Genomic DNA, 23,806 nt, shown 5'->3' with positions numbered 1-23,806 from the left:
AGCTTGTTAAAGCAGTCAGGTTGAGAGGAAGTTGCTGACAACTTACTCGTAAAATAAGGGAGTCAGCAAGAAAACACCACCATTGTAACACTGCTCAAAACTATCTTGTAAAATCATCACAGTGGGTGTGTTTATTTTCTCCCCTGCTCCCCTTAAACAGAATAGTCAATTGCTGTTCTCTGGGCATTGAAAGGTGTGAAACAAATTTTTAAGGGTGCCTAAGCCCTTCTGAGCACCACACTGTGGTGAGTCCAAGAGGGTGCTTCAGACAGCACAACATTTGAACCACCTTCACACAAAATAGGTATCACGTTCAACATCTCTGTGGATGTGCTCTCCAGCTTTCATGAGCAGTGACACAAACTCTGCTAAGCACTGAGTATCTGTTGATAAAGCCCTCAAGATCTGTCAAGAGAATCCTACATGGGTATACAAATGAGAAAAAAATTAAGAAATAATCACATAAGTGAGGAAAGTATCATAACAGCTGCAAGTTCCTGATGTAAAGACTCCGGTTCAGTGCCCCCTCCCCTTCTCATAAACACAGCTCACACACTTCCAACTTTTGTTTAGGTTGTAGGGTTTTGTTTGTTTTTTTATTAAAAGGCGGTTTCCAGATACCTAATCATTACTGTGTTGTTTGTGCAGGACAAAAAACCCCAGCTTTATATACTCAAATACACAAGTCAAAACAAGCTGTTTCAAACTGCTCAGCAGTGCAGGCTCAAGCACTTATTTGCAATGGCTTTGTACAATCAGTTCTACATAGCGATGACCGTATATAAAGAATATAGTACATACTATTGTTTTCATTGTCAATTTACAAGAGAAAAAAAATAAATATTTTCCATTCTTATTATACATTAACACTTCAGTAGAAAGTTACAGCTGTTGTGTTGGCATGACCTGCAATGTCAGGAGGAAAAAGGACATGCATACTTATCTATTAAGAACTCTAAACTATGACTTTGAAATAAATTACAGAGGATAGATACCAGTCAAGAGAATACAGATTATCTGAATTCAGTACATTTGTGATTCTTGCTCCAAGGTAAAAGCCAAAAATCTTGCTAAATACAAAAGCTAGTAGCTTGCATTATGTAAATAAGACAAACCACTCACGGTACAGCCTTTTCTTCAAATGTTTGTGAATAAATAGGCTTGTGGTTTTTTTAGGCAAAAAAGATTAAGTTGTTGAGTTGGTCCTTGCATCCTTCACACATAACTAGCACCATAAAGATGCAAGGACCTCAGCAAACACCTAAATTTCATGCTTAATAGATAAAGCATGCATTCTGTAGAGTTTGTGCATGGTACATATTCTGTCCATTAAGGTTACTGTGCAAAAAGAGATTCTCAACCACTGAAGATGTTTCTGTAATTCTGTTAAAATTATTAGCAACATTTTTAAAGTTTTGCAGGCCTGTGTGCGACTAATGAAAAAAAAAATAAAATCATACTTGTGGTTCACCCCTAATTGCTATACACAGGCACAGTACAAACTGACAAACAAGACAACAAAGGCAGCAGCCTAAATGTCCAATGAACTGGGAAAAAATGATTGCAGTTTACTAAAAAAGTTATATAGATATTTTCAAATTGCACAAAGCTTTGTACAGGTGGATCTGTCAGTGCAAATACATATATATGAGGTACTAATTCACTCAGATCTTTTTATAGGCCAGATCTATTTATATCTATCTCACAATCACTCTCTTAATTTCCTGTTGTCAGACAAATGCTACAGCTTGTCAGCCTCCAAGTAAAATCAAAGTCAAAACAATTTTTCAGCATATTCAATATTGTAATTTGTATTCATTGTAATTTCCCTAAGATTTAGTTTCTGAGCTTTCACTACTGAGACTGCTTAATTTGTTTTTTAAAAGCACTAGCATTAACTTTGTTTTTCAAGATTTTACATGATTATAGGGGAAAGTTAAAACTGCATATGTAAACTGGAACAATAACTATGACTGGCTGAATATTTTAACAGTTTGAAATTTCAGTAAGTACTGTTAGGAAGGAGGAACACAGTTATTGCTATTTGGAGACTTAAAAATAAAATAAACCAACCTGAAAGCATAGACAGGACTGTTCCAATAGTGAAAAGTTGCTAGATACAAAACAGCATTCTGCCTAAAATTAGTCCTTTTGCATCTGAACACTCTTCAAGTTATCTACAGCTTTCTCTTCCAGGTAACTATTATGACATTTACATGGAACTATGGATTTGAAGTGGCTAACTGTGGGACACACACAGCTTTTCAACTCTGGCAATTCTCTCTTGAGACGTTCCAGCTGCTCCACCTGGAATATATTTGGTTGCTCAGGATTTGAGTCATATATCCTGAATAAATGAGAAAAGAAAAAACATTGATAAGTATAAACTGACAGTTGACAGAAATGCACACTAGATAAAGCAACTGGGGTTTTTTTTTCCCCTAATAGAGTAAAATTAGGTATTGGCAAGTCTATAAAGACAGTTCACTTGAGGTTAGTATCCAAAGTTTTGCTGCTCATCTTGCAATATAAAATGGTATTCCTTTTACACAGACTGATTAATATTTCATTGGATATACTAAAAAGCCACCCATTGGCATTTACTTACTTTGTCTCCTGAAAAAATGTGATTTTAAAGGTGGCACAAAACAGTGCCAAACAGTGGCACAAAACAGTAAGAGCAGTTTTCCAGGCTTCAAACTTAAGAGCATAAGAAATTTCAGAGCCCTGAGATTATTTGAACAGACTGATATACTACTTGTACATTATACTGAAAGGAGCTTATACTTACTGCTTCAATAAGTGTTTCACCTCCCCCCAGTTCAGAACCACCTCTCTTGAATTACCATAACAATATCAGGTCAAGAGTGAAAACCAGAAAATCTGATCTTTCTTCATACCTAATGTAAATTAACTACCTACACCATTTCAAATAGTCTGTCCTCATTTCTTGTTTTCACACATGTAAACAAACCTGCAGGATTTAAAATGTCACCTCACACAAGACTGTCCAAATCCAACACACATTTTGAGTCTGACAGTGACACTGAGCATAATTCAAACACTATTTTGGTGTAACTCATTATAAAGCAAAAGCATTCGTGTTCCTGTAGCCCAACTATGGCACAACAGGTATTGCGACAGGGATACATCCTGATCTCCCAACAGTAATTTCTAACATCAGCATGTTATTTATATCCGAAATTTCCTTCTGGGAATCCAGTTGTGCATATACAGTTTCAGGTATTGCACATCTCCAGGTTTATCTCCTTCAAATGAAAACTTCTGGAAGAAATTACCATGGCTTCTGCCTTAGTCTTTTATGAATATTCATACCTTTCCTTATGATTCCTTCAAAAAATTAGTTTGGTTTTATTTCATCATCCTTTGTCCTTCATAAGTTTTCAAGGTATGTCCAAAAGGAATGCAGTGTCACAACCAAAATAACAGAGTGCAAGGTGCCCTTTTACCCCAACAAGATGACTTGTGAACTGCTGGCAACTCTGAGACATCCAAAACAACATGCAGCTCAAAGACCGATATAATAACAGGGTTCAAATAAGGAAACACTTCTACAGGAAATAATGATATGGATCACATTCTCCACAGTATGATCGAGGACAATTTCTGTGAAGAAACTCCTTGAAGTGAGGATAAATGCTGTCTGTTTTTATGAAATTCAAATAGAAGGCATAGCAGTTAAATTACTTGCATAGCACCCATAATCCAATACAGGCCTAAGATGTAACCCAAAATTGCCTTATGGAAGCTATCTGCAAAATAAAAGCTCTGCCTTCTTTCCAGGATGCAGGTATTTCTTCAGTTAAGCTGGCTTACACATTATGAATTTCTAAGCACCTTGTTCCTAGAACAATAGCTAAGCATGTTTCTAGCAGGTATTTTATTAGTTCCTTACTACAGCATAAATTCTCAAATTATTGCTTCATATTAAATTCTTTTCAATTGACATTTCGGATGAATCCAACCCTCCAAGCTCCTCCAACCACCAGAGCCAGTCTGCTCCAATGTGTATATAGTGTTTCTTCTAAAGCAAAAGCAGAGAAGACACTTTGAAGCACAGCTTGTAATTCGAAATTTCTTGTCCTCACTTTTCGTTCGGGTCCACGAAAGTAAGCCACCAGTTTGTAAAAACAGAGCATAGTTCCAGGATGTCTCTTAATTAATTATTTCCAACTTCACCATCAAAATAAGTAACATCTCCCTATCCTTCATTCTTCAACAGGACACTTATTTGTAAGTAGCTATGCACCAAAGTTCCTCCATTCAACTTCCTATTAATGAGCAAGCCCCGCAGAAGACTGGGAAGAATCCTTTAAAAATTACTTTTTAAAATAAGCACTTTCTACAAAAGACTTGCAGGACATTGCAGGGTCATGCAGTGGATGTAAAACTGATGTGTTTAGCTCCTGTCTGGTGGTTTTGCAACCTCTGAAAATACATATGAGACAAAAGTCATCAGTACTGAAATCCTATTTTCATGCTAAAAAGATTCTGTGAAGCTTTTGATTAAAACTCTTCATTTTTCTTTGCATCAAGGTAAACTTGAGTTTAGTTTTACTTGCAACTCACAAAATAGGAAAGACTTAGATTGCCACTGCATAACATCTTAATCAATTAGATTAAATTATAAATCAACTAATACTAGTCCACTTCCTTCATATATCCATGCTGTTATTAAAGTAACATGCAGTTTCAGGCAAACAGGACAGCGCAGATTTAGACAGTCTTCTACTTTTGAGAAGTGTTTGGAATGCTTTTGCCTTGATTGCCAGCTAAATTTGTGTTAAATTTTGGGAAGTTACTAATACCAGTCAAGCACAGAGCTTTTGTCCAGAGTCCACAAATGCAACATGCAGCCTAAGAAAGCTCTCATGGAAAAGCTTTCAGCATAAGAAAAACTGATTTAGCATTTTTATGTAGTTGTGTGTATTATTCAGCAAACAAAATTCAGATCATGTAAAGTGAATGAAAAAAGAGAATGCAAGAGTAGGTTAGCACCCACTCCCTCTCCACGTTGGTATTTAATATATAGCCAACAGGTGTAAAAACATAAGACTGCATTGTTCTTACTGAGTTAAGTATATTCAAATACAGAATTATTTCCTGGACTGTTTAACAAAGCTTACCCAGGAGAAAAATACCAGATAAATCACCCCACAAATCCTGCTTTAAAATTCATCATTTTTTGCCAAGCCAGAGAATTTCACTACAATAAGTTAAAGTTTCTTCTCTAATTAAAATCTAAACATCAGACTAATAAAGCATTTTAAGGATGAGATTTCTGTGTAGACAGAATATACCCAAATCATGCACATAAAGTATTCTTCTGTATAAGGACCTAAAGGCAGAGGTGGCACCTTTCTGTAGGTTGTCCTTTTTTAATATAAGTAATTTGGTTACTTTAAACACTGAGATGAAACTAGTTGAACACAGGAAAATAGTAGAGTATCATCCCAGCAACAGCACCACAACATCCATTTGGTTTAATGTCTTTGGATATATCTAATAACCTGCAGCCCAAGTGGAGAAAGGACTGGATGGGGGCAGAGAGGTGCGTGTGTTCTTTCCTCTGCCCCAGTGACATCATTCTTTTAATATTGTTGGCATTTGTAAGCTTCCCAGATTTAGTCTTGCAGCTTTTCTTCATGCAAAGCAAAGTCAGAACCCCCTACCTGCATTTTTTTTTTTGCCCAGTGCTTGATATCACCAACTTTTGGTATTCAGGACACAGTGTTTCTGCCATCTTCACAACTGGCTACAGTGTTTTGGCCAATTCTACATGGATGATTAAAGTTTGGAAAACACAGCTTACAGAAATTATCACTATGCAGACAGTTCATTATCTCAGAAATCACTACTGCATACAGTAACTCAGGGCCACATGAAAGCAACCAAAAATTCACTAAAATTCCTCTATTCTCTTCCTAGCTTATTCAGGTAACTAGCACTTAAGGTAGTATAAGTAAAGGTCTAATAAACAGCAACACAGAACACCAGGCACAGCGATTTTTGATAAATATCTGGACTTAGCTATAAATCCAGAGAACAAAAATTCCACAGAAACCATGGAAGAAGCAAGCCTTGATTCAGGCCTAGAAATATTCCGGAATTTGAAGACACAACAATAGCATGAACTGGCTTTACACTAATTACTGCAGTCCCTACTTCTAGATCTTGAAACAGGCAAGTACATCTCTCTCTCGAATTCTGCTTCACAGTAGTTTTAAATACATTTATTTCTAAACTTCAAACAGCACAGGAATATGGATATTTACACCACAGCTATTTAAACTCTTAATATCAACTTCATAGTCTCAAACAATCTGGAAGATTGCCTCTTTACCCAGCAGCTCCAAGTGGGAGTGGAAACATGTGCTGCCACGTTTTACATTTTGACATTCTGTCCAGGACTTACAAATACCACTTGCATTTCAAAGTGTCTACCTTGAGAGATCTGATGCAACTTTCAGAAAGTGTCATATTTCTCCTAAAGGGGCCTATATTAAGACTGAATTTAATTTTATTTAGACAATTAATAAGTTTTGAAAAGTAATTAAGAATTGCAAAGGAACATTCTACAGGAATAAAGGGGAAACAACATTTCCCTGCAACAGTGATACTGAAAAAAATAATTGCTTGCTACTCAAATTGCAGTTTGTAGCTTGAAAAGCGAAAAAAAAATGCAGTGCAGAACTACTGTTTTTAAACAGCTTTGGAGTTACTATTAATTCTGGCGTTCCTCTTAATAAAGTGGAAAGATATTGAAGGGGAAGTGATAGATGGGGCAGGCAGCGAGAGGAGAGATGAACACTATTAAGAATCTAGATGATCTAAATAGTGCAGGAAAGTTAAGAAATTTTTCTACAGTTAAATCCACAAGGGAATTCAGATTTCCAACAAATTGGCTAGTCACCAAAAGGTGAGATAAAAGGTGTTCTGTTATCCTACTACAACTCAAAACACACTAAACAGCACAAAAGGGACCATAAGACGACATGTAGCAGACTTGCAGCCTTGACAGCAGTGCAACAGCATTTAAGTAGTGCTGAGTATCTGGAGTAAGAAAAGCAACATGAAGTCAAAAATGAGGCTGTCACCTTCTTGATTTTTTTACCATAGTAGTGAATATGCGTTGCACAAAGAGTAATAAGCTACTCTGGAAGACTGGATTAGTAGACATCAGATGAACAGACACTTTAAGAATATTTTACACAGCAGTGTTTCATTAAAACACCCCACCTATTCATGAACCAATAATGTATTACTTTAAGTTATCCACATAATAGGATCCAATCTCGTTACTCTAGGATTGTACATCAAAGAGTTTCATCTGCATTCTAGTCCAGAGATAATTTTCATCAACTAAAGGGGGCCTCAATCATGAGCTGTAGGAGAGGTACAACACACAGCACTGCTGTGGCAAGAAAGAGGACTTATGTTCTAAAGTCTTCAGCCTGAAGCTGATCCCCAATGTAAAAATCTAGTTATACTTTTTTACTGCCAGAGAATAGGAGACATTCTATACAGTACAAGAAGTGAGACCTCTGGCAAACCAGAGAAACAATGGACCCACCACTCTGGAAGGACTCTTAACAGTCAAAAACAGATAATAGAGAGTTAACTATTTTTTTTTTTCCAATGAGAAAGAAAGAGCAAACATTATTTGATTTCTTGCCTCTAGATATGTTAAACTGACTCTCAGTTTTCACTGTATAAAACAGACCCCTTGACAATTATTAATCCCTTTCCTCCCTTTTTATTTTTTCAGGTAAAACAATATGCAAAGCGATACCCTTACTAAAGCAAAAGGCTTGAAAGCCTTCTATAATTTGACACTTCAGTTACACTTAATGCTTTCCCAATGACATTCTTCTTCATCTATCAGAATTTCTCATTTAATACAGTTTCTCAAATTAATCATCATCTTGTATTAATGAATTTCACATCTTCAGTGACAAATGAGCTAAAACTTTTGGTGTTTGTGAGGAACTAAATACCACAAAAATGTTTTTGTTCAAATATTTACCCTGATATTCTGATGTCTACCTGAATTCTCTGGAAATAATAGAACAGCTACCTTCTGCAGTGACTAATTTAGCAGTTCGCCCTAGAGTCCCTCCAAGCTAATTTTAATAGGAAAAATGGTGAATTCACAGCTTTGAAACACAACAGAATGCTGGCAAAAATTAAAATTATTCACTTAAGTTGTGTTAACTATTTCCACAGCTTCATGTAGAAAGCTTAAGCTTTCAGTCAAACCGTTAAATAATATTGTCCTCACCATATCATGTACATAACTTAAAAACTATCATCATGAATACCAGTAGCATCTTAAATGTGTGTGCCATGCACTGTTTCTTTAAAGAATCAAATTACATTTATGTTAATCTCAGAACAAACAAATTATTTTGCTTCATATTTGCTAAAAGAGTGGGAATAAGTGTTGACTTGTTCTTGATCTGGGTTTACGGGCTTCTTGTACTTGCAGTACAAGAAGGAAGATATTCTGTACCCAGTCAACCAAGAAGCAATGTGACATTTCACCAGAATCAAGATAGAATAGTTTCTAAGCTTGATGATGATGATTTATAAAAGCTATAATTAAATACCTGTCATATATTAGCCCATGAACACCATATTCTCTCAACTTCTTCCTGTTATCTGGGTCATTTGCATCATCACCCCATGAAAAAATAACTAAGCCCTCAGATATGGCCCGTTTAATAAACGATGGATTCCTCAGCAGATCTTCAGAATGCACATTAATTCCCTGAAACACAAAAGACTTCAATTAAAATTCATGTTTCTGAAACACATCAGTTTTTTTAATCTTTGACACTTGCAGCTCCTTAAGATTTCATCCATAATAATAAAAAATAATTTATCCAATTAGAGAGTTTATTGATAGTGCTATTTTTAAAACACTGTATTAGACATTTGAAACAATGGACATTATTTTGGCAGTTACCCAACTTTATTGTATTTCTTTTATGAGGTTAGTTGCAATTTTAAGTGTTTGTGTGAAAAATGACAGATTTAAAACAAGTAGTAATAATTTAGTTTCATTTTACCACAGGGTAGTACCAGAACTTGTCAGCTTACCAGCAAGTTTTCAAACTGTGCAAAAGTAATGGCAATTGGAGTTGTGCGAGATCTGAGATCCATAAGCTCTGGATAGAGTTTGGATTCTCCTTGGGTGAGAAATAACACAGGATACTTGTTTTGCTTATGCCGAATCCTGTTAGAAAAAGAAGTTCACAAGTAGGAAATGAAAAAATGAAAAGCAGGGGAATTCAATCTTACTGTTTTGAGTGGAATTCCTCTCTGTGCTGAATGTTCTTCTAGTTCCTAGCTGGTGCAACGAAATGGTACTACAGTTTAGCATCAAACTGTGTGACAAACTGCTCAAATTATTTATTTTTTTTCCCATTACTGGAGATTAGCACACAGTTTAAGGGAAGCTTGACTTCATGTTGAACTCAGACCCGCATCCTCAAAATGTTTATATAAAATCCTTGAAGGCTGTTTAATTCTGTAATTTTCTTCTTAAATGCAGGCTAGAGTAATATGAAGATCCATGATAAGAATTTCTAAACATGGTTAATATCAAGAACCTAACCTTACTAATGTATTTTTCAACTTAGATACCAGTACAGTGGTATGAAATTACAACAGATGGAAGCAAAATTTTGAGATTGGCATGTTCTTACACACTTGCTTCTTAACCCTTTTATCAGTACCTTGACTTGGTTTTGCTTTGCCCATTGACTCTTCAATGGTATTTCATCAGTGCAGCATCAAATGAAGCTTCCATAAAGCCTTTCATTAACAGTGCTGAAGCAGTTTTGGTTACCAAGTACTGCACCACATTTTTAGTTCCTATATATCCCAACTGTTTGTTCACCAGTTCTACTTCTACGCTTTTTCTGTGCCCCAATACCTTCAATATGACATTCCACAAAAGCAAAGTAAACCACTTAACAAAAACCACAAAGAAAACCTAAACCAAACATGGGCAACACAAAGTTCTTTTGTTTTCCATCCTTTCAAAAAGGCAGATACAGGGAAAAATTGTAACAAGATGATTTGTTTTTTAAGTTGGGCTTGCATACCCCTGGAGCATGACTCAAAAAAGATTCTGGGATACCAGAAGAAACCTTGTCCTTTTTTGTTGTGTCAAGAAAGAGTGAAGCATTCAGGAAGGCACTTGACAAAAATATCTACTATGACTTTGTTCTCCTGTTTGATTTTGGAGTCATTTCCAATGGCAAAGTGGTCTTGTTTCAGTTCTCAACTATTTTGGCACCCAAAGTTTATGTCTAAGCAAAACAAATTGTTATTTGTTCCTGTTGGGTATTCTTATGTACAAAGTAAATTTTACAAAAAAAAAAAAAAAGAGAGAAAAAGAAGATACATGATTTATCTTCTTAACTTACATTGTACAAACATCTGCATGAAAAGAAGAAAATACAATTCTTCTTCTTCCAGCATTCATCAAAACAGTTTTTAGAATAATATCTAGAAAAAGGTTCATATCAAAGTAAGTTGACAAGTTGCCATCCCACTGTCCATCCTAGAAAAAGAAAGAACAAGCTTCAGCCATTTAAATTAACGGTTACTGAAATTATTTTAACCAGCAATGGTCTTTCATTCTACCTGAGCAAAATGAAAATTCAGCTTGCCAGTCCGAATACAGAAATCAACCCTTCAGTCTGTTGAATGTTAGTTACAGCTCTACAGGACTGACAGTCTGAGAGGCAGCTGAATTCTCACAGCAGTAAGATTCAGTGAAAAATTCCCTGTCCAAGGAAAATGTTTCTAGGAAGCCTATTCTAATTTTGAAAAGGCAAAGGATTTCCCTGAAATGTAAAGGAATTCCCTGACAGTCCACCAAAACCTACAGCAGATATTCTCTATTGTTATTTCTAAATAAACACAATCCTGTGCAATGCTTGAGCTTGGACCAGGTGACCCACTGTGATCCCTTCCAACCTGACCCACTCTGTGATTCTGTGGAACATACAAATTCAGTGGTAAGATTTGTAGAAATGAGATATTCTTTGAGAATAGCAAGTACCTGTCTTCCTGCAGCTGACCTGTCTCTGAGAGCACTATTAGCATGTCTCCATGCATATGGACTTGCACCTATCACTCTCCTTAGTTTCCTTCCCCCACTCCAGGCTTCCAGTCTTAGCCTTTTTTTTCCTTCTAGACTGAACACTAAACAATCCAGCTGAGTCTGCAACACTGCTGACTAGAAGGAAACAGTTGCTTGTGTTACTGCACCATGTCAAATTACAAGCTTTAGCTGTCAGAGAATTAAAGTAAATCACAGGTACATTTATTTACCCTTTGCTGGGAGATCCATTTTATTTCTATGTTGAACCCAACATCTTCAGAAACAGACTCCAGGACCTGAAAAAAAATTCATTATGAAAAGACCCCACAGTAAAGGAGGACAGCAAAGCATTGTGAAGGTAATTTTTGGGAGAATACACTGGAATTTAGTGCCAATGGTGTCTAACAGTAAAATTAACCCCCCCAGGTTTTTAACATTTAACACAAGATACATATACACTTTTTTACTTAAATTTCAACTTAATAAATGCATACAAATGGATAAAATCTTAAGGACAAAATTTTGACAAGGCACAAATGCAGGTCAATTCACCATAACACATGTAAGAAAATGCCCCATTTGTACTCCTGAAGAAAAAATGGGGTTTATTTCTCCAGAAATATATATAAACACATAGTCCTAAGTACGAAATCCATGAGCTTGCTATTACAATGACAATGATGAGAACAAAAGTTCTTTCACATGAAATTCTTGTACAGAATTACTTGTAAGGTGCCTTCAAATCAAAGATGAAGCTCACACAGTCATGAATGAGGACATATTTCTCTGTGGCTGGCTCTGCTGGATGGCCAATACTATGTGATTAACTCCCTAAGGCCAGGTGGTTGGTTTTTTTCAACATTAGAAACAATTATCAATGCATTAAAATGCAATGCCCCTGTGTACCCTGAGCTATGCAACTTGGGTTCATGAATTAAGAAGCTTGAAATATCTGCAAACTACTACTTTTAAGCACTGAAAAGCTTCCAGTGGCCAACAATGAAGCCCATATTCTCAGTTCCAGCATTGATATCAGACCTAAAGCCAAAAATTAGTATCCCTTGTGTGCAAAGCTGAAAGTAAAACACATACTTTCATGTTCCACAATCATCATTATCATCTATATTCTTTGTATATAAACCTTATATTATATATAAGGTTTGCTTACTCTTTGCAGTGAAGGAAATGGCTGGGTCTCAAAAGCAGAGTTTTCCTCCTCTTGAAAAGATGCTGGAAAGAAATACAAAATACTGAATCAAAACAAACAGCAGCATAATCCCAGTAATCCCAGCAAGAAAAGGCTGGCTCAAACTCATAAGGCTTTTAGGAGTGAAGAACGAATCAGGTCTACCTTTTGATTACCTATACCTTCCCTGTAACACTGACATACTCCAGCGATGGTGTTGGCAATTCCTGTTTTGCCAGTGGGAAAAATTTTTTGACAATAATTTAAAAACTCGCCATAATATTGATCAGAAATGGCTTCTCCCATCCTTCACCACTTCACTCACTGAATGACATCCAGTAGAAGCAGCCTTGCCTATCAAGGCTTATTTATTTTATCTTTTCCTAGACTGGGAGGATGTGCAAGGTACTTTGACCATCTGCTGTCCCTATGAAGGGGATGAATTAAGGCCAAAAACTACAGCACCTATAAGATACCCTACAGCGGTTACCAAAGTTCTTGCTGGCAATTCTGAAGAGCTGAAGTTAGAGAAGTCTAAGATGAAACATTAGTGGCAACTTTGTTATGTTTATTCATAAATATAGATTGATCTATACATGCACCTTCCACAGTCCTGTCCCCTCTTCTCAAGGGAGTAACTTCTGTCGAGATATTTACTTCCCAGCAAAGAAGTCCACAGCATGCACAGAATTAACTACATTAGCATTTAGAAGTGTTCAGGAAGATGACAAATGTGATTAGAACAAGCAGCTGTAGCCACAGAATATGTATAAACACATGGTAGTGAATCAATCTCAAGACTCTTCCAAACTAGTACGTACCATTCTGATCTTTTACTTTCAGGGCAGTCACGTGAGCCAGCTGAAGAACATAAGAGTAACATTAGCAAACACACTACCCCTAGAGATCTTCCTACATGCAAAATGTAACTAAATTTCCTTATAAATTAGTTTTTAAGTTTAAAGGTCCATTATAGACACAGTTTTAGTAATCTGCAAAAGAATAAAGGACATCCTAGTACATATCACAATTTCCTTTCAAAGTTTGTTTTAAAGATTTCAAGGAAAACATGCTTACTGAAAATTGAAAGAACATGTTCAAGGGTAAAAGCACACATAGTATAATTCAACAGCAAGATGTGAAGAAGTCTGAGCATTAATCTCTCCTCTATGTTTAATCCAGTGCAGAGGGCTGACCAGTTTTATAACATTGTCACATATTGAGACAGAATCAAGCCAGACACAGGACCAACTCCCTCGCTCTATTCAAATTCCCTCTCCACAAAAAGGAGCAGACCAAGTAACTTCAAGTAAAAATGATCATATAGTTCTTGGATCAGCCAGATGCTTTCCTTGACTGAGGACAGGTATCTCAGTGGGGTCTTTAGTGGCCCAGTCTCATCCCCCGGCTCCCCTTTGAGTCAGACAGGGCACTTCTGCTCAGAAGGTAGAGTAGTTCAATGCAACCCCTCCAACATTTGAAAATTAGACAGACTTCAGGACAGATGTTTTTCTTCAAAGACTTCAAAGCATTGGCTTTCAATGAACCCCACCTTCAATTTCAACCTTCCTTATTTTTTTATCATTGTTAGCATAATGATGTGGACCTACACAAGCTGTCAGACCACCTTTCTAGAAGATGCAAGTAATGAAATTTATTGAAGTTGTAACCATGTTGCAAAAGTATTTTTCTTGGAATTAGCTAATTGTTCTATTCACACAATTTTTAGAACTATGCTCTCCCAAACTGTCTTTAGTTACTGCCAAAAACTCTAAGCTTCATACACAATTTGAAATTCTACATATAGCATATTGTACTAGCCAAAGTAACAATACCTTCAATAACTGCAGCTGATCAAATGTAAGTTCTTTGACTGCAATCTCAAACAGTTCCAAAGGCTCTGTATCCAGTTTCTTTGAAGAGAAACAATACATAATTAAGCACAACTGAAAACTACAAAAAAAGCCTACATGCTTTTAATATGGTAACATTAAAGGCAACTATTTTTTTCCTCTTTTATTGATAAGGATACAAGGTTATATCTTAATAAGATGATCGGTTTTCAGGAGACAACACAGTCACTTAAATGCATAGAACAAGTGTCCATTTGAAAAAAACAGGATTTGTTTCACACAAGCCAGAGGCTTAGAAGTTCTTCACAAAAAGTTAGTATATTTATTCTATAAAAACTTGATTGGTTAATCAGGAAAAAGGTTTGCAAGAAATGCAGTAAAAAATACTCCAAGGCAGTTTACTACTGTCTATCCAATGTCACAGAAACTAATAAAAAAAGACAAATGTCTTGAGGTAAAATTGAGACACTCACACCCTGCTCCCAAAATAAAGATCTGGTGTCAAAAAAATTTTGTCCATTTCTCACGTCCCCTCTTCACCACAGAAAATTTTACTGAGCAAGACAGTAGTGACTGAAGATACACTGAATATCCACTTCCCTTACTAAAGTTCCATTTCCACAACTGTTCAAAATCAAGCTTTTTATAATTTGCAATATTGCAAAGGGTGTGAGAGTTTGATGACACAAGACTTAGGGCCAAGAAGACAGGACAGTCTGCTCGTAGAACCTCTGTTTTAGCTCCTTTTCTTCTGATCCACTGAGCAATCCAAGAGTTCTTCAGTCTCACACATGAGACATGAAATATATTGTTTACCTCACAGTTAAGGAACAGAGCAAAATGCTGAATTTAAAAAGGGTTAAAAAAAGAGTTAAAAAAAAAATAATGGAAGTCAGGCCATTTTTGGCTAATCAAACTCTCTAAATGAAGGAGATGCTTGTTTCTTCCATTTTTCTGCTGTCCATCTACTGGGATCCAAACAAAGCAGACTTTGGTTTGACCTAAAGAGTTATGAGTACATAACTACTTAAGACAAGTAAACATTTAAGTGTCAGTAAGAGTGAGAAGTCATGCTAAGAATCACACTAACTCTCCCTCAAAAAGAAACAAGCAGAAGTTGTTTTAGACTGCTCTGGCAATCTAAAACAGTCCCCCAGGCACTACTGAATATAGTGGAGTTGCCTGCTTTTTTCTTCCATATCTTAAATTTAAAAGAAAGCTAAATGACAACTATAATGTTGGCTTGAGGAGTGCCAAAAAAACAGTGCATCTCAAAAGCTCTTTCTACAATATCAAAAGGAAAAACTCAACTTCCCTGCTCTACTTCATGCACAGAGTAATGCTGCATATTTATTCCCATCCCATCCTTTGAGTCCCCAGAATTATTTCTATGAGAGCTTGGCTTTTCAGTTTCTGGAATGGTCATACTTATAAGTAAAATACAAATGTCATCCTCTTTACCTTTTTCATGGCCATGCAACATGTGAGATCATGGTATACAATAGGCACATGATCTTTAGAAAGATGTACATCAAATTCCACATATGCTGCTCCCTACAGAAAATTGAAAAACACACAGAACAGAACAAAACAAAACAAAACAACCATTAACTACTTATGCACAAGGACTACAGAACTGCACACAAGTTGTCCAGTATTTACAGGTCCTGGATATCCCACAGAAGTTGAATTCAACTCCCTGTTACCAGTTAAGTTACGCTCAGCAACAGATTAATAATGAAAAAAAAATTCATACAGGAAAGTATTTTAATTACCATAATGCAGCTCTAATATATATATATATCTTGCTCAATCTTGTAAACCATCTAGTAAGATTCAAGTATTGTAAACCTGGTTTCAAAGAAAGGCTAAGATGATATTTTTAAATATAGATGTTTAAAACATACATGCCTTTGCAGTGTCCTTCCTCCCTCCTCTCCACCACCCCACCAAGAGACAAGGGATGGCTACATATTGTAAAGCTTTAGGGAGACACTCATACAGCAACGAGCTTCTGGAGTCACTAGTGAGTAACACAGCAGAAGTGTGTTATATGTGCAAGAGGAGAAATAGCTGCATCCAGTATTCTCCTGTCCTTTTCAGCTGTATGTTATTTTCTGTTGAACTTAAAAAAAGGGGAAGAAAGATCCAAGAGCTCTAAGTACAATCTTTTTGAAAAGAGGGAGGGTCAGAAAGAAAGAGAAACAGTAAAAGGTTTGAGGTTTTTACTTATTTTGACTGTCTGCAAATCATTCCTTTGAAAGGCCTCCAAGAATGCCATTCATCAAATTAGCATCCTGACTCACACTTTTCCAATCAGTTCACAGAGAAAATAGGACAGGCTTTTTTCAGCACTTTTCTCAGCAAAAATATTTTTAGAGCGGTGGTTTTCAGCCTTCTCAATCTGCAAACAGTTGAAAGCTCTTTTCTGGTGCTGCTGCTGCTGACTTCATAGTAAATCTCCGCCTCAATGCACATTTCTTGTGGGCTTTTTAAAACCTGTCCATAAACCTGCAGTGTCCCATCCAGAGATTAGGAACCACTGTTCAAAACAATTTAGTAGCAACAGTTTTCTTCTGGTCTGCAGTCAGCGCATGTTCCAGTCACTGTGTTCAAATTATACTCTGACTTCAAAAGAAGAGAAAGCTTTCAGCTATGACTCTTGGGGAATACTCCAGAACCAGTAGCCAACTCCAGATTCCGCTCCTATGCCTTTAACAAACTTCAAAGGTGTTTTGCAAGAACCTGTATTAATACCACTAAGGTATAAAGGCTTAGGATAGAGAAGTTAAGCAGCAGGTGATCTCACAGCAGCACATGACTGTGAAAACAAGAGCCAAAGAACCTCTGAATGTACTTCTGCCTCCAGCTCCTCTGCTGCACTAGACTGTCTAGATCATTCTTGTCACTGAACACTTCAGTGATCAAGATTACTGGAAGGAATAAAAGTTACCACCTCCATCACAGAGTTTAGGCACATGAAGCTAGTGATTGAAAGTCTTCTCTTAGAGTTTCAAGTCTTCACTGTAGCAAGCACCAAAACAAAGGACTGTTTTATTCTATCAGCTCAGCTCCCAGGTCACATTTTCAGACACCAAGTTTTGTTACACAGCAGTCTCTGAGTGAGACGTTTGGCACCTGAGAGTTACGCTGACAGACTCTAGCAGTGCCAAAATTTTATTCATTTGTTCAAATTTATTCCAACCCTATGTCTCTACAGGGTTGAGATTAAAATTCTCTCTGTATTAGAACATATTAAACGGAAGAAGTCTTGATTTTTTTTTTATTAACTTGAAAATAAGAGTCTGATCTAGGTATTACTTCCCACTACTCAGGGAACTTCCACAGTGATTTAACATAATTTAACATCAGTGCAACTACCATTCACTGTACTGAATCATGGAAACTAAGCATACAAGCCAACCTAGTTTAAACTACAGGTACTACATGTGTGAAAACATGTGTACATACATGACTAGCAGCATTCCTCAGAGAGGCAATGGTGTTCTCTTGAACTTTAGCAAGTCTGAAATAACAGCAAAGAAAAAGGTGGTGTTAGATGCAGCACAGCACAGAAGTCCATTGAAAGAACAGAAATACAAATCAGAAGTTTTTGTTTTGGAGAACACCCACACTTCATATTGAAGTGACTTGACTGACCATGGGCTGCAGCTTTTTTAAGTGTCCGCTTCCTGAACTGATGTCAGTGAAACGAAACATAATTGCCCCAGATTAAAATACAAACAAACTTACTTAGCTGTTGTTGTAGAGTTTCCTGCTCCCCTGTGTCCAACATCTAGAGTTGTTCTTGGTTTCCAGTATTTTGCGTAGGAAGCCTTCATATCACAAGTGTATCCCTGGATCGGTTTAATAACTATGTAGTCCACTACAAGAAAAACACCAATACTTCCCATGTCAGTAGATAATGGATCACTTCAAGTGAAGTTATCTACATCTGTTGTTTGCATCGGCTGTACCTCTAACTTTTCCAATTGTCTTCCTTGGATTTCTGCTCATAATAGCAAGCGTAATAATTCCAGCACTCTTCCCAAGTTCTTCAATTGTGGATGACAGGAGGCAGGCAGAACCTACATGGCCTGGGAGCGCATCACCCTGTACTACCTTCTCACCTAAATTTTCCTAAAAATGAAAAAAAAAACCAACAAAAAACCAACAAAACACTTACTATTATACGTAGGTGAGAATTCTAAACAAACTCTTCTTCCTTGCTCCTCAGGAAGATACAAACAGGCACTTGATGTAACAAGTTTCTTGTGCATTCAGACAACTCTAATTTCAGGCTGAAATTGTTTAACGTACGAGTGTTGCAAATTACTATCAGTAACGTGAAAATCTTGATGGAAATCTAAAAAACTCACAGTTGTCTTCGAAAACTTAGATTTGACAAGCTTTTCAGGTCAAAACTGCATGTGTGAAATAGTCTGTCTTCTAAAAAGCCCAAGTCACATTTAGAACAAAAATTAACTGGAATAACATACATGCTTAAAATAACTTTGTATTCATTTCCAGGGAAGGAGGAAGGCAACTAATACGCAGAATGTGCATCTGACCATAGTCAAGGAACTGTGTAGACACTTTGCAATTATGAATGTAAGTGATCTTAAGGGCATTTTCAGACCAAAGAGGGAATGCTTAAAACTTTCTTCTGCATACACAGTATGAAGAGATAAAAAGCTGTTTTCTTTTAAAATGGACTTTGAATATTAGGATCTTTCGGAGGAAAGATAGAGTGCAAAATAACAGATAGAGTAATGACAATCCAGTTTTAATTTGCACTGGTTAATTCAGAGAAATCTTCTCTGCTTATAACATAAAAATTTAGATTAAATAATTGTGATATAACTAGTTCATATACACATTGTTCAGGATCAAGCAGGAGATGCAAAACGTAGCTCTGGTAAAGGATAAATATCAAACCAACCTAACTACAATACCACACACAGAGATTTGAGTCTAATTTGTACTGACATCTAAATAATCAGAACTGAAAAACATTCTGTGCCACATCAAGGAGACTCACAAAACCTTTCTGCAAAATGGGCTGGGAGCCAATAGCCTCATACTTGTGTAAACAAATCCAGAATATCCAAGAATATCAGGCAGTGGCCCTGTTTCAACAGTGAAATCTTCACAGTAATTCAGTCTAATTCTCAAAGGCAGACTGGAGCTGCTTCCTAGGGGTAAACAGACGTACCTCAAAAAAATCAAAGATTAATTCCAAGTTATCAGGTTCCATGGTTTGTATTGTGTATTCTATCCATCGGTCTGGCTGCAGAGCATAACCACAGTCTGGCTGAGTGTGTCGACATTTATAGTCATTATTACTTATTAAGGAGAACTCCACAGTGTTTGCCATTTTCTGAGGTACAGTAGGGGATGTTTTTTCTTGGCCCTCTTCATCATCCTCATCTTCCTCTAGGCCTTCTAGGGTCAATTTTACTCTGTTCGACCAGATATATAAAACAAATGGTTAAGTCACAGAAGTGTCCTTGAAAACGATAAAGAATTAGAAAGAAGCTTGAGCAGAAGCTCATACAACAGAAGAATTCTTCTCAACTCCACTATCTGCAGGACAGCACTACATGCAGTGGGCCCTCATAAGAGTCAAGAGTTTGTAGCCATTGCCTAAATCATACTTTAGTCAGGTTTAAGTGCTCAAGTCACTACTAAAACTTGAGCTTGGATAAATATGAAAATTGTACTAATGGTCTGAGAAGCAGCACTTCAACAAACTATTTGGGCTGCCAAATAAACAGCCTTCTTCCACAGACTGATACCCATAATGCCAAAAGGCTAATGAAAAGCACTGAAAACAGCAGTAATCATCAACATCAAGACTTGAATGTTGGTGGCTGCTGCTAAGCACACACACAACTTTATGTCTCTATGAACAGTGATAAGGCAGATAAGTGCACTCTATTAGACATAAGTAATATAGTCTGAAGTAATTAAGTCCCTTGAGAAATCCTAAATGATCATTTAAGCTGAATGCAACTTCTGAAAAATCCTGGACTGAGAGGAATGAACCTCTCTATAAGATTCAGAATTCTTTATTATGCAGAGCAAACCTTCCACACAAAGTGAATTATCTCAGTGACATAAGCTATAACAAGCAAGGAAAAAAGACAAAGCTCTGGAGAGCACACTGTAAGTATTAATTCTTAATTAAACTTCCCATTCATCAGAAGTTGGAATTGGTGGGAGGGGGAATCAAAACTGGAAAAAAACCATTAAGAAATCAAGTATCACAGAATCATCAAATGGTTTGGGTTGGAAAGGACCTTAAAGATCATCCAGTTCCAACCCACTGCCATAGGCAGGGACACCTTCAGAGAATTATGTAGGAACACTGCAGTTCCAGACAAAAAGCAAGAAACACAAAGACGAGCATGGAGTAAGCATTTGTGCTGAAATACTTCGAAAGTAGCCTGATAGTACACCCCTATCAGCAACCCAAAATTAATTTAAAGGCTGTATTAATTAAGTAAAGAAGAAACAGTAGTATTGACAATTAACATTAGGTAAATTGCATACTGAGATGAGCAGGCTCTTACCTAAACCTCGATGTTTTAAATTTCTTCTTAGATATCAGTACAGGTGGTTTTTCAGAATAATGCAGACGTAATCTTATTTCTGTTTGACATGTCAGCCACCCAGCATCCACAGTTTCAATACCATCTATCAAAAAATCAAACAAAAGTAGTAGACACTTTAGTAACTTATTTTAGGGAGATCTAGACAGTTGACTATACAAACATATAAATATAGTTCCTCTATCATCTTCCAGACAATCCTTCTCATCACTAGCTTATCCCACAGTATTTCAAGAGCCATTGTTGAGTGCATCCTTTCACCAGTGTTTCTAAACTACCCAGAACAGAAAACAGATACTGCACTTCTAAGGGTATTAAACAGAAACAATGATCAAGTGCACACTGTCTGCAGGAGAGCACTAAGTATTCCAGTGTTAATTTTATATATGCTATCAAGGGCTAAATTAAGCCTCCAAAGGCAAACATAACATTCCTTTGTCCTGGGATCTCTCGATACATGGAATAACACTGGAACTCTGAAGATTCATAAGCAATTAGAGGCTCCCTGTTTCTGTTGAGATACAGGTGTCATCAAAATCAATACCAGTAAAGCTGTGTAAGTCTGCAGGACGGGGTATAGCAACAGTGTTGATGGAGAAACAAAGCATGGAGGAGAATCCTCAACCTCACCATCAGGACAAGGAAAAGCCCTACAAGCAGCATGACCAGCAAGCACAAGCCACCACACCAGGTGCTGAAGCAGACCCCACAGTTCTGAAGAGCTCCTAGCTAAACCTATGGTTTGATGAGGATAAGAGGAAAAAGGGAAAAGCTTTAAGACAAGACATATAAGAGATGATAAAGAGTTACTTTAAGTGTCACAGGATTGAGAAAGAGGTGGGTCAGAACTGCCAGAGGTGAGACACACGTGCACACACAAAGACAAGGTCTGGGCTGGTAAGAGCCTTTTGGGAGTTACATGTCTGACTGAGGAGGCAGACTGTGTACAATTTAGTGCAAGTGATAATATCTTTCTAGGCATGAGAGTTTTTCTAAGCTGGGTATTAAGAGAAAGCTAAGTCTATTCTGTATTTCCAAAAATACATGCTCATGACTTAAAATTTGCAAATTTCAACCCTTAACACCATCAGAGTGACAACATTTCAACTCTTCTCAGCAGTCTTTTATTAACAGTAGAAGAGATTAGAGCCTGTATAACTGTATAAGCAGAGAAAACAATCACAGACAAATCTTAAAATTTATGATTTCAAATATTTTTCAATTACGAGACTTAATCTTGTTTAAATTAAATTTATGGTAAAGAGTAAAGGTCAATATGTCTCACTTACTATGGATTCCAAAGAAACCATCGTCAACAGTAATTTCATCTTCTAGAATCAAAAGGAGGGGAAAAGAATAAAAAAAATTAATTAGTATTCACATTTTAAAAAACCATTGCCAAGTTAAATTAATTCTACTTTTCCACCGCACTTCTAAAAAGTGTATCTAAAAAAAGGCAAGAAAACTGAAACAGACAAAGAAGCATGTTTTTTGCAACCTTCTATAAAGATTTATCCCAACTTAGGCTTTTTCTTAGTTTCTGCAAAAAAAAAAAAAACAGTCAACACGCAGAATGCCACATTTTACCTAAAGTAATCTGAACTGAGAAGAGCAAGAAGGTTGCATAATTTTCTGGTTTGCTGCAGTATTTTACTGATATCTACATCCTACCAGTATCTAAGATGCTTTATTTGCCAAAGTAAAGCCAAGGACATTAAAGTTTCTTGCAAACATACAAGAAAGTTATCCTCCTGCACATTTATAATTCAAGCTGTTAAATCAAGTTAGTCGTGATTAAAATGCTTATTCTGCCCATGTGACAGAAACCAACCTAGCATGAAATATTCAAAATACTCAGGTCACACTTACTTTTATCCTTACCCTTTCCAAAGCTTTAATAACTGAAATCTTAAAGGCACTAAGTAAATTCACCAGCATTAACAGAACTGCAGTAGTCTAAACAAACCACACATTTCTCAAAACATAAATCTTCACAAATTTTTGCCTCTACAGCAATTAATCCCTTTTTTTCCCCCCCTAGGAAGAATCATAAGCCTGACCTCATTTTTTAATAACCACAGCCAACAATTTAGGATCATAATGACCCAGTACTAACATACTGGGTTTGCTGCATTTTCTTAAAGATGAAGCACTGAATACTACTTGTAAAAAAAAAAAATACTCCTAACTATTTGGAATGAGATTATCTAAATTTAGAGAAAGTCTAGACCCTAGTAGAGGATACGCTGCTTCCCTTGTCAGTTACTGACAAATATAGAAACAATCTTGCAGGAATAGAAAAACAACTAATTCAACTGAAATAAAAAGCAAAAAAAGGGGCAGGGGCAGGGGTAGGAACACGGTCATAGTTGTAGCCAGGTGGGGGTTGTCTCTTCTCCCAGGCAGATAGATACCAGTAAGACAAGAGGGCATGGTCTTAAGCTCTGCCAGGGAAGGTTTAGGTTGGATATTAGGAAGAAATTCTTTACAGAGAGGGTAACCAGGCATTGGAATGGGCTGCCCAGGGAGGTGGTGGATTCTCCGTCCCTGGAGGTTTTTAAGATGAGACTGGATGTGGTGCTTAGTGCCATGGTCTAGTAACCACGGTGGTGTTGGATCAAGGGTTGGACTTGATGATCTCAGAGGTCCTTTCCAACCCGGCTGATTCTATGATTCTATGGTACTATTCATGATTAACAAACAGTTTCTTTAATACCACCTTCTTTCTAAAAGACATTATTTCAAATCATTAAGTTTTTTAATAGATGTGAACTCCTAAATATGGAGGAAATACTTTTCATATCCTAGAAAACACATTGCATAAAACATGCCATCCCGTAGCAGCATGAGAGATCTAAACTACAAGCTCCTTCCAAAGGTTATTTCAGTCTCTCTTACAACTCCAGCTTTTTCCCTGTTCAGAAAAGCATTAGTAACCAAGTCTGCATGCCATCTTTTCTTCCAGCAAAATACATTTCCACTAAATTGCCAAGTAAATAAGTCCATTCATGTT

At 36.7% G+C, this 23,806-nt stretch overlaps 1 protein-coding gene across 7 annotated transcripts in view; it reads right to left on the bottom strand.

The window, feature by feature from the left end:
• Window positions 1-563: 563 nt before the first annotated feature.
• The window catches only part of GPCPD1 (glycerophosphocholine phosphodiesterase 1), a 44,219-nt gene continuing 20,976 nt past the window's right edge, over window positions 564-23,806 (bottom strand). For 6 of the 7 annotated variants that reach the window (XM_064647701.1, XM_064647703.1, XM_064647700.1 and 3 more), the window contains exons 6-20: window positions 22,083-22,124; window positions 20,755-20,878; window positions 19,395-19,641; window positions 18,157-18,319; window positions 17,933-18,065; window positions 17,651-17,705; window positions 15,641-15,733; window positions 14,162-14,239; window positions 13,148-13,187; window positions 12,309-12,370; window positions 11,371-11,436; window positions 10,458-10,594; window positions 9,124-9,259; window positions 8,631-8,791; window positions 564-2,347 (exon numbers count right to left, since the gene is read on the bottom strand). In XM_064647701.1, the coding sequence (XP_064503771.1) occupies window positions 2,143-2,347; window positions 8,631-8,791; window positions 9,124-9,259; window positions 10,458-10,594; window positions 11,371-11,436; window positions 12,309-12,370; window positions 13,148-13,187; window positions 14,162-14,239; window positions 15,641-15,733; window positions 17,651-17,705; window positions 17,933-18,065; window positions 18,157-18,319; window positions 19,395-19,641; window positions 20,755-20,878; window positions 22,083-22,124 (1,742 nt within the window). In that variant the 3' untranslated portion in view covers window positions 564-2,142. Of the gene's footprint in view, window positions 2,348-5,693; window positions 5,797-8,630; window positions 8,792-9,123; window positions 9,260-10,457; window positions 10,595-11,370; window positions 11,437-12,308; window positions 12,371-13,147; window positions 13,188-14,161; window positions 14,240-15,640; window positions 15,734-17,650; window positions 17,706-17,932; window positions 18,066-18,156; window positions 18,320-19,394; window positions 19,642-20,754; window positions 20,879-22,082; window positions 22,125-23,806 lie in introns of those variants that run through there. The other variant, XM_064647706.1, reaches the window with a different exon arrangement.

This window comes from Pseudopipra pipra, chromosome 3, assembly GCF_036250125.1.
Source record: "Pseudopipra pipra isolate bDixPip1 chromosome 3, bDixPip1.hap1, whole genome shotgun sequence".
NCBI classification, from domain to species: domain Eukaryota; kingdom Metazoa; phylum Chordata; class Aves; order Passeriformes; family Pipridae; genus Pseudopipra; species Pseudopipra pipra.
The sequence above is the reverse complement of the archived record's forward strand: the minus strand, read 5'-3'. Positions and strand labels throughout refer to the sequence as shown.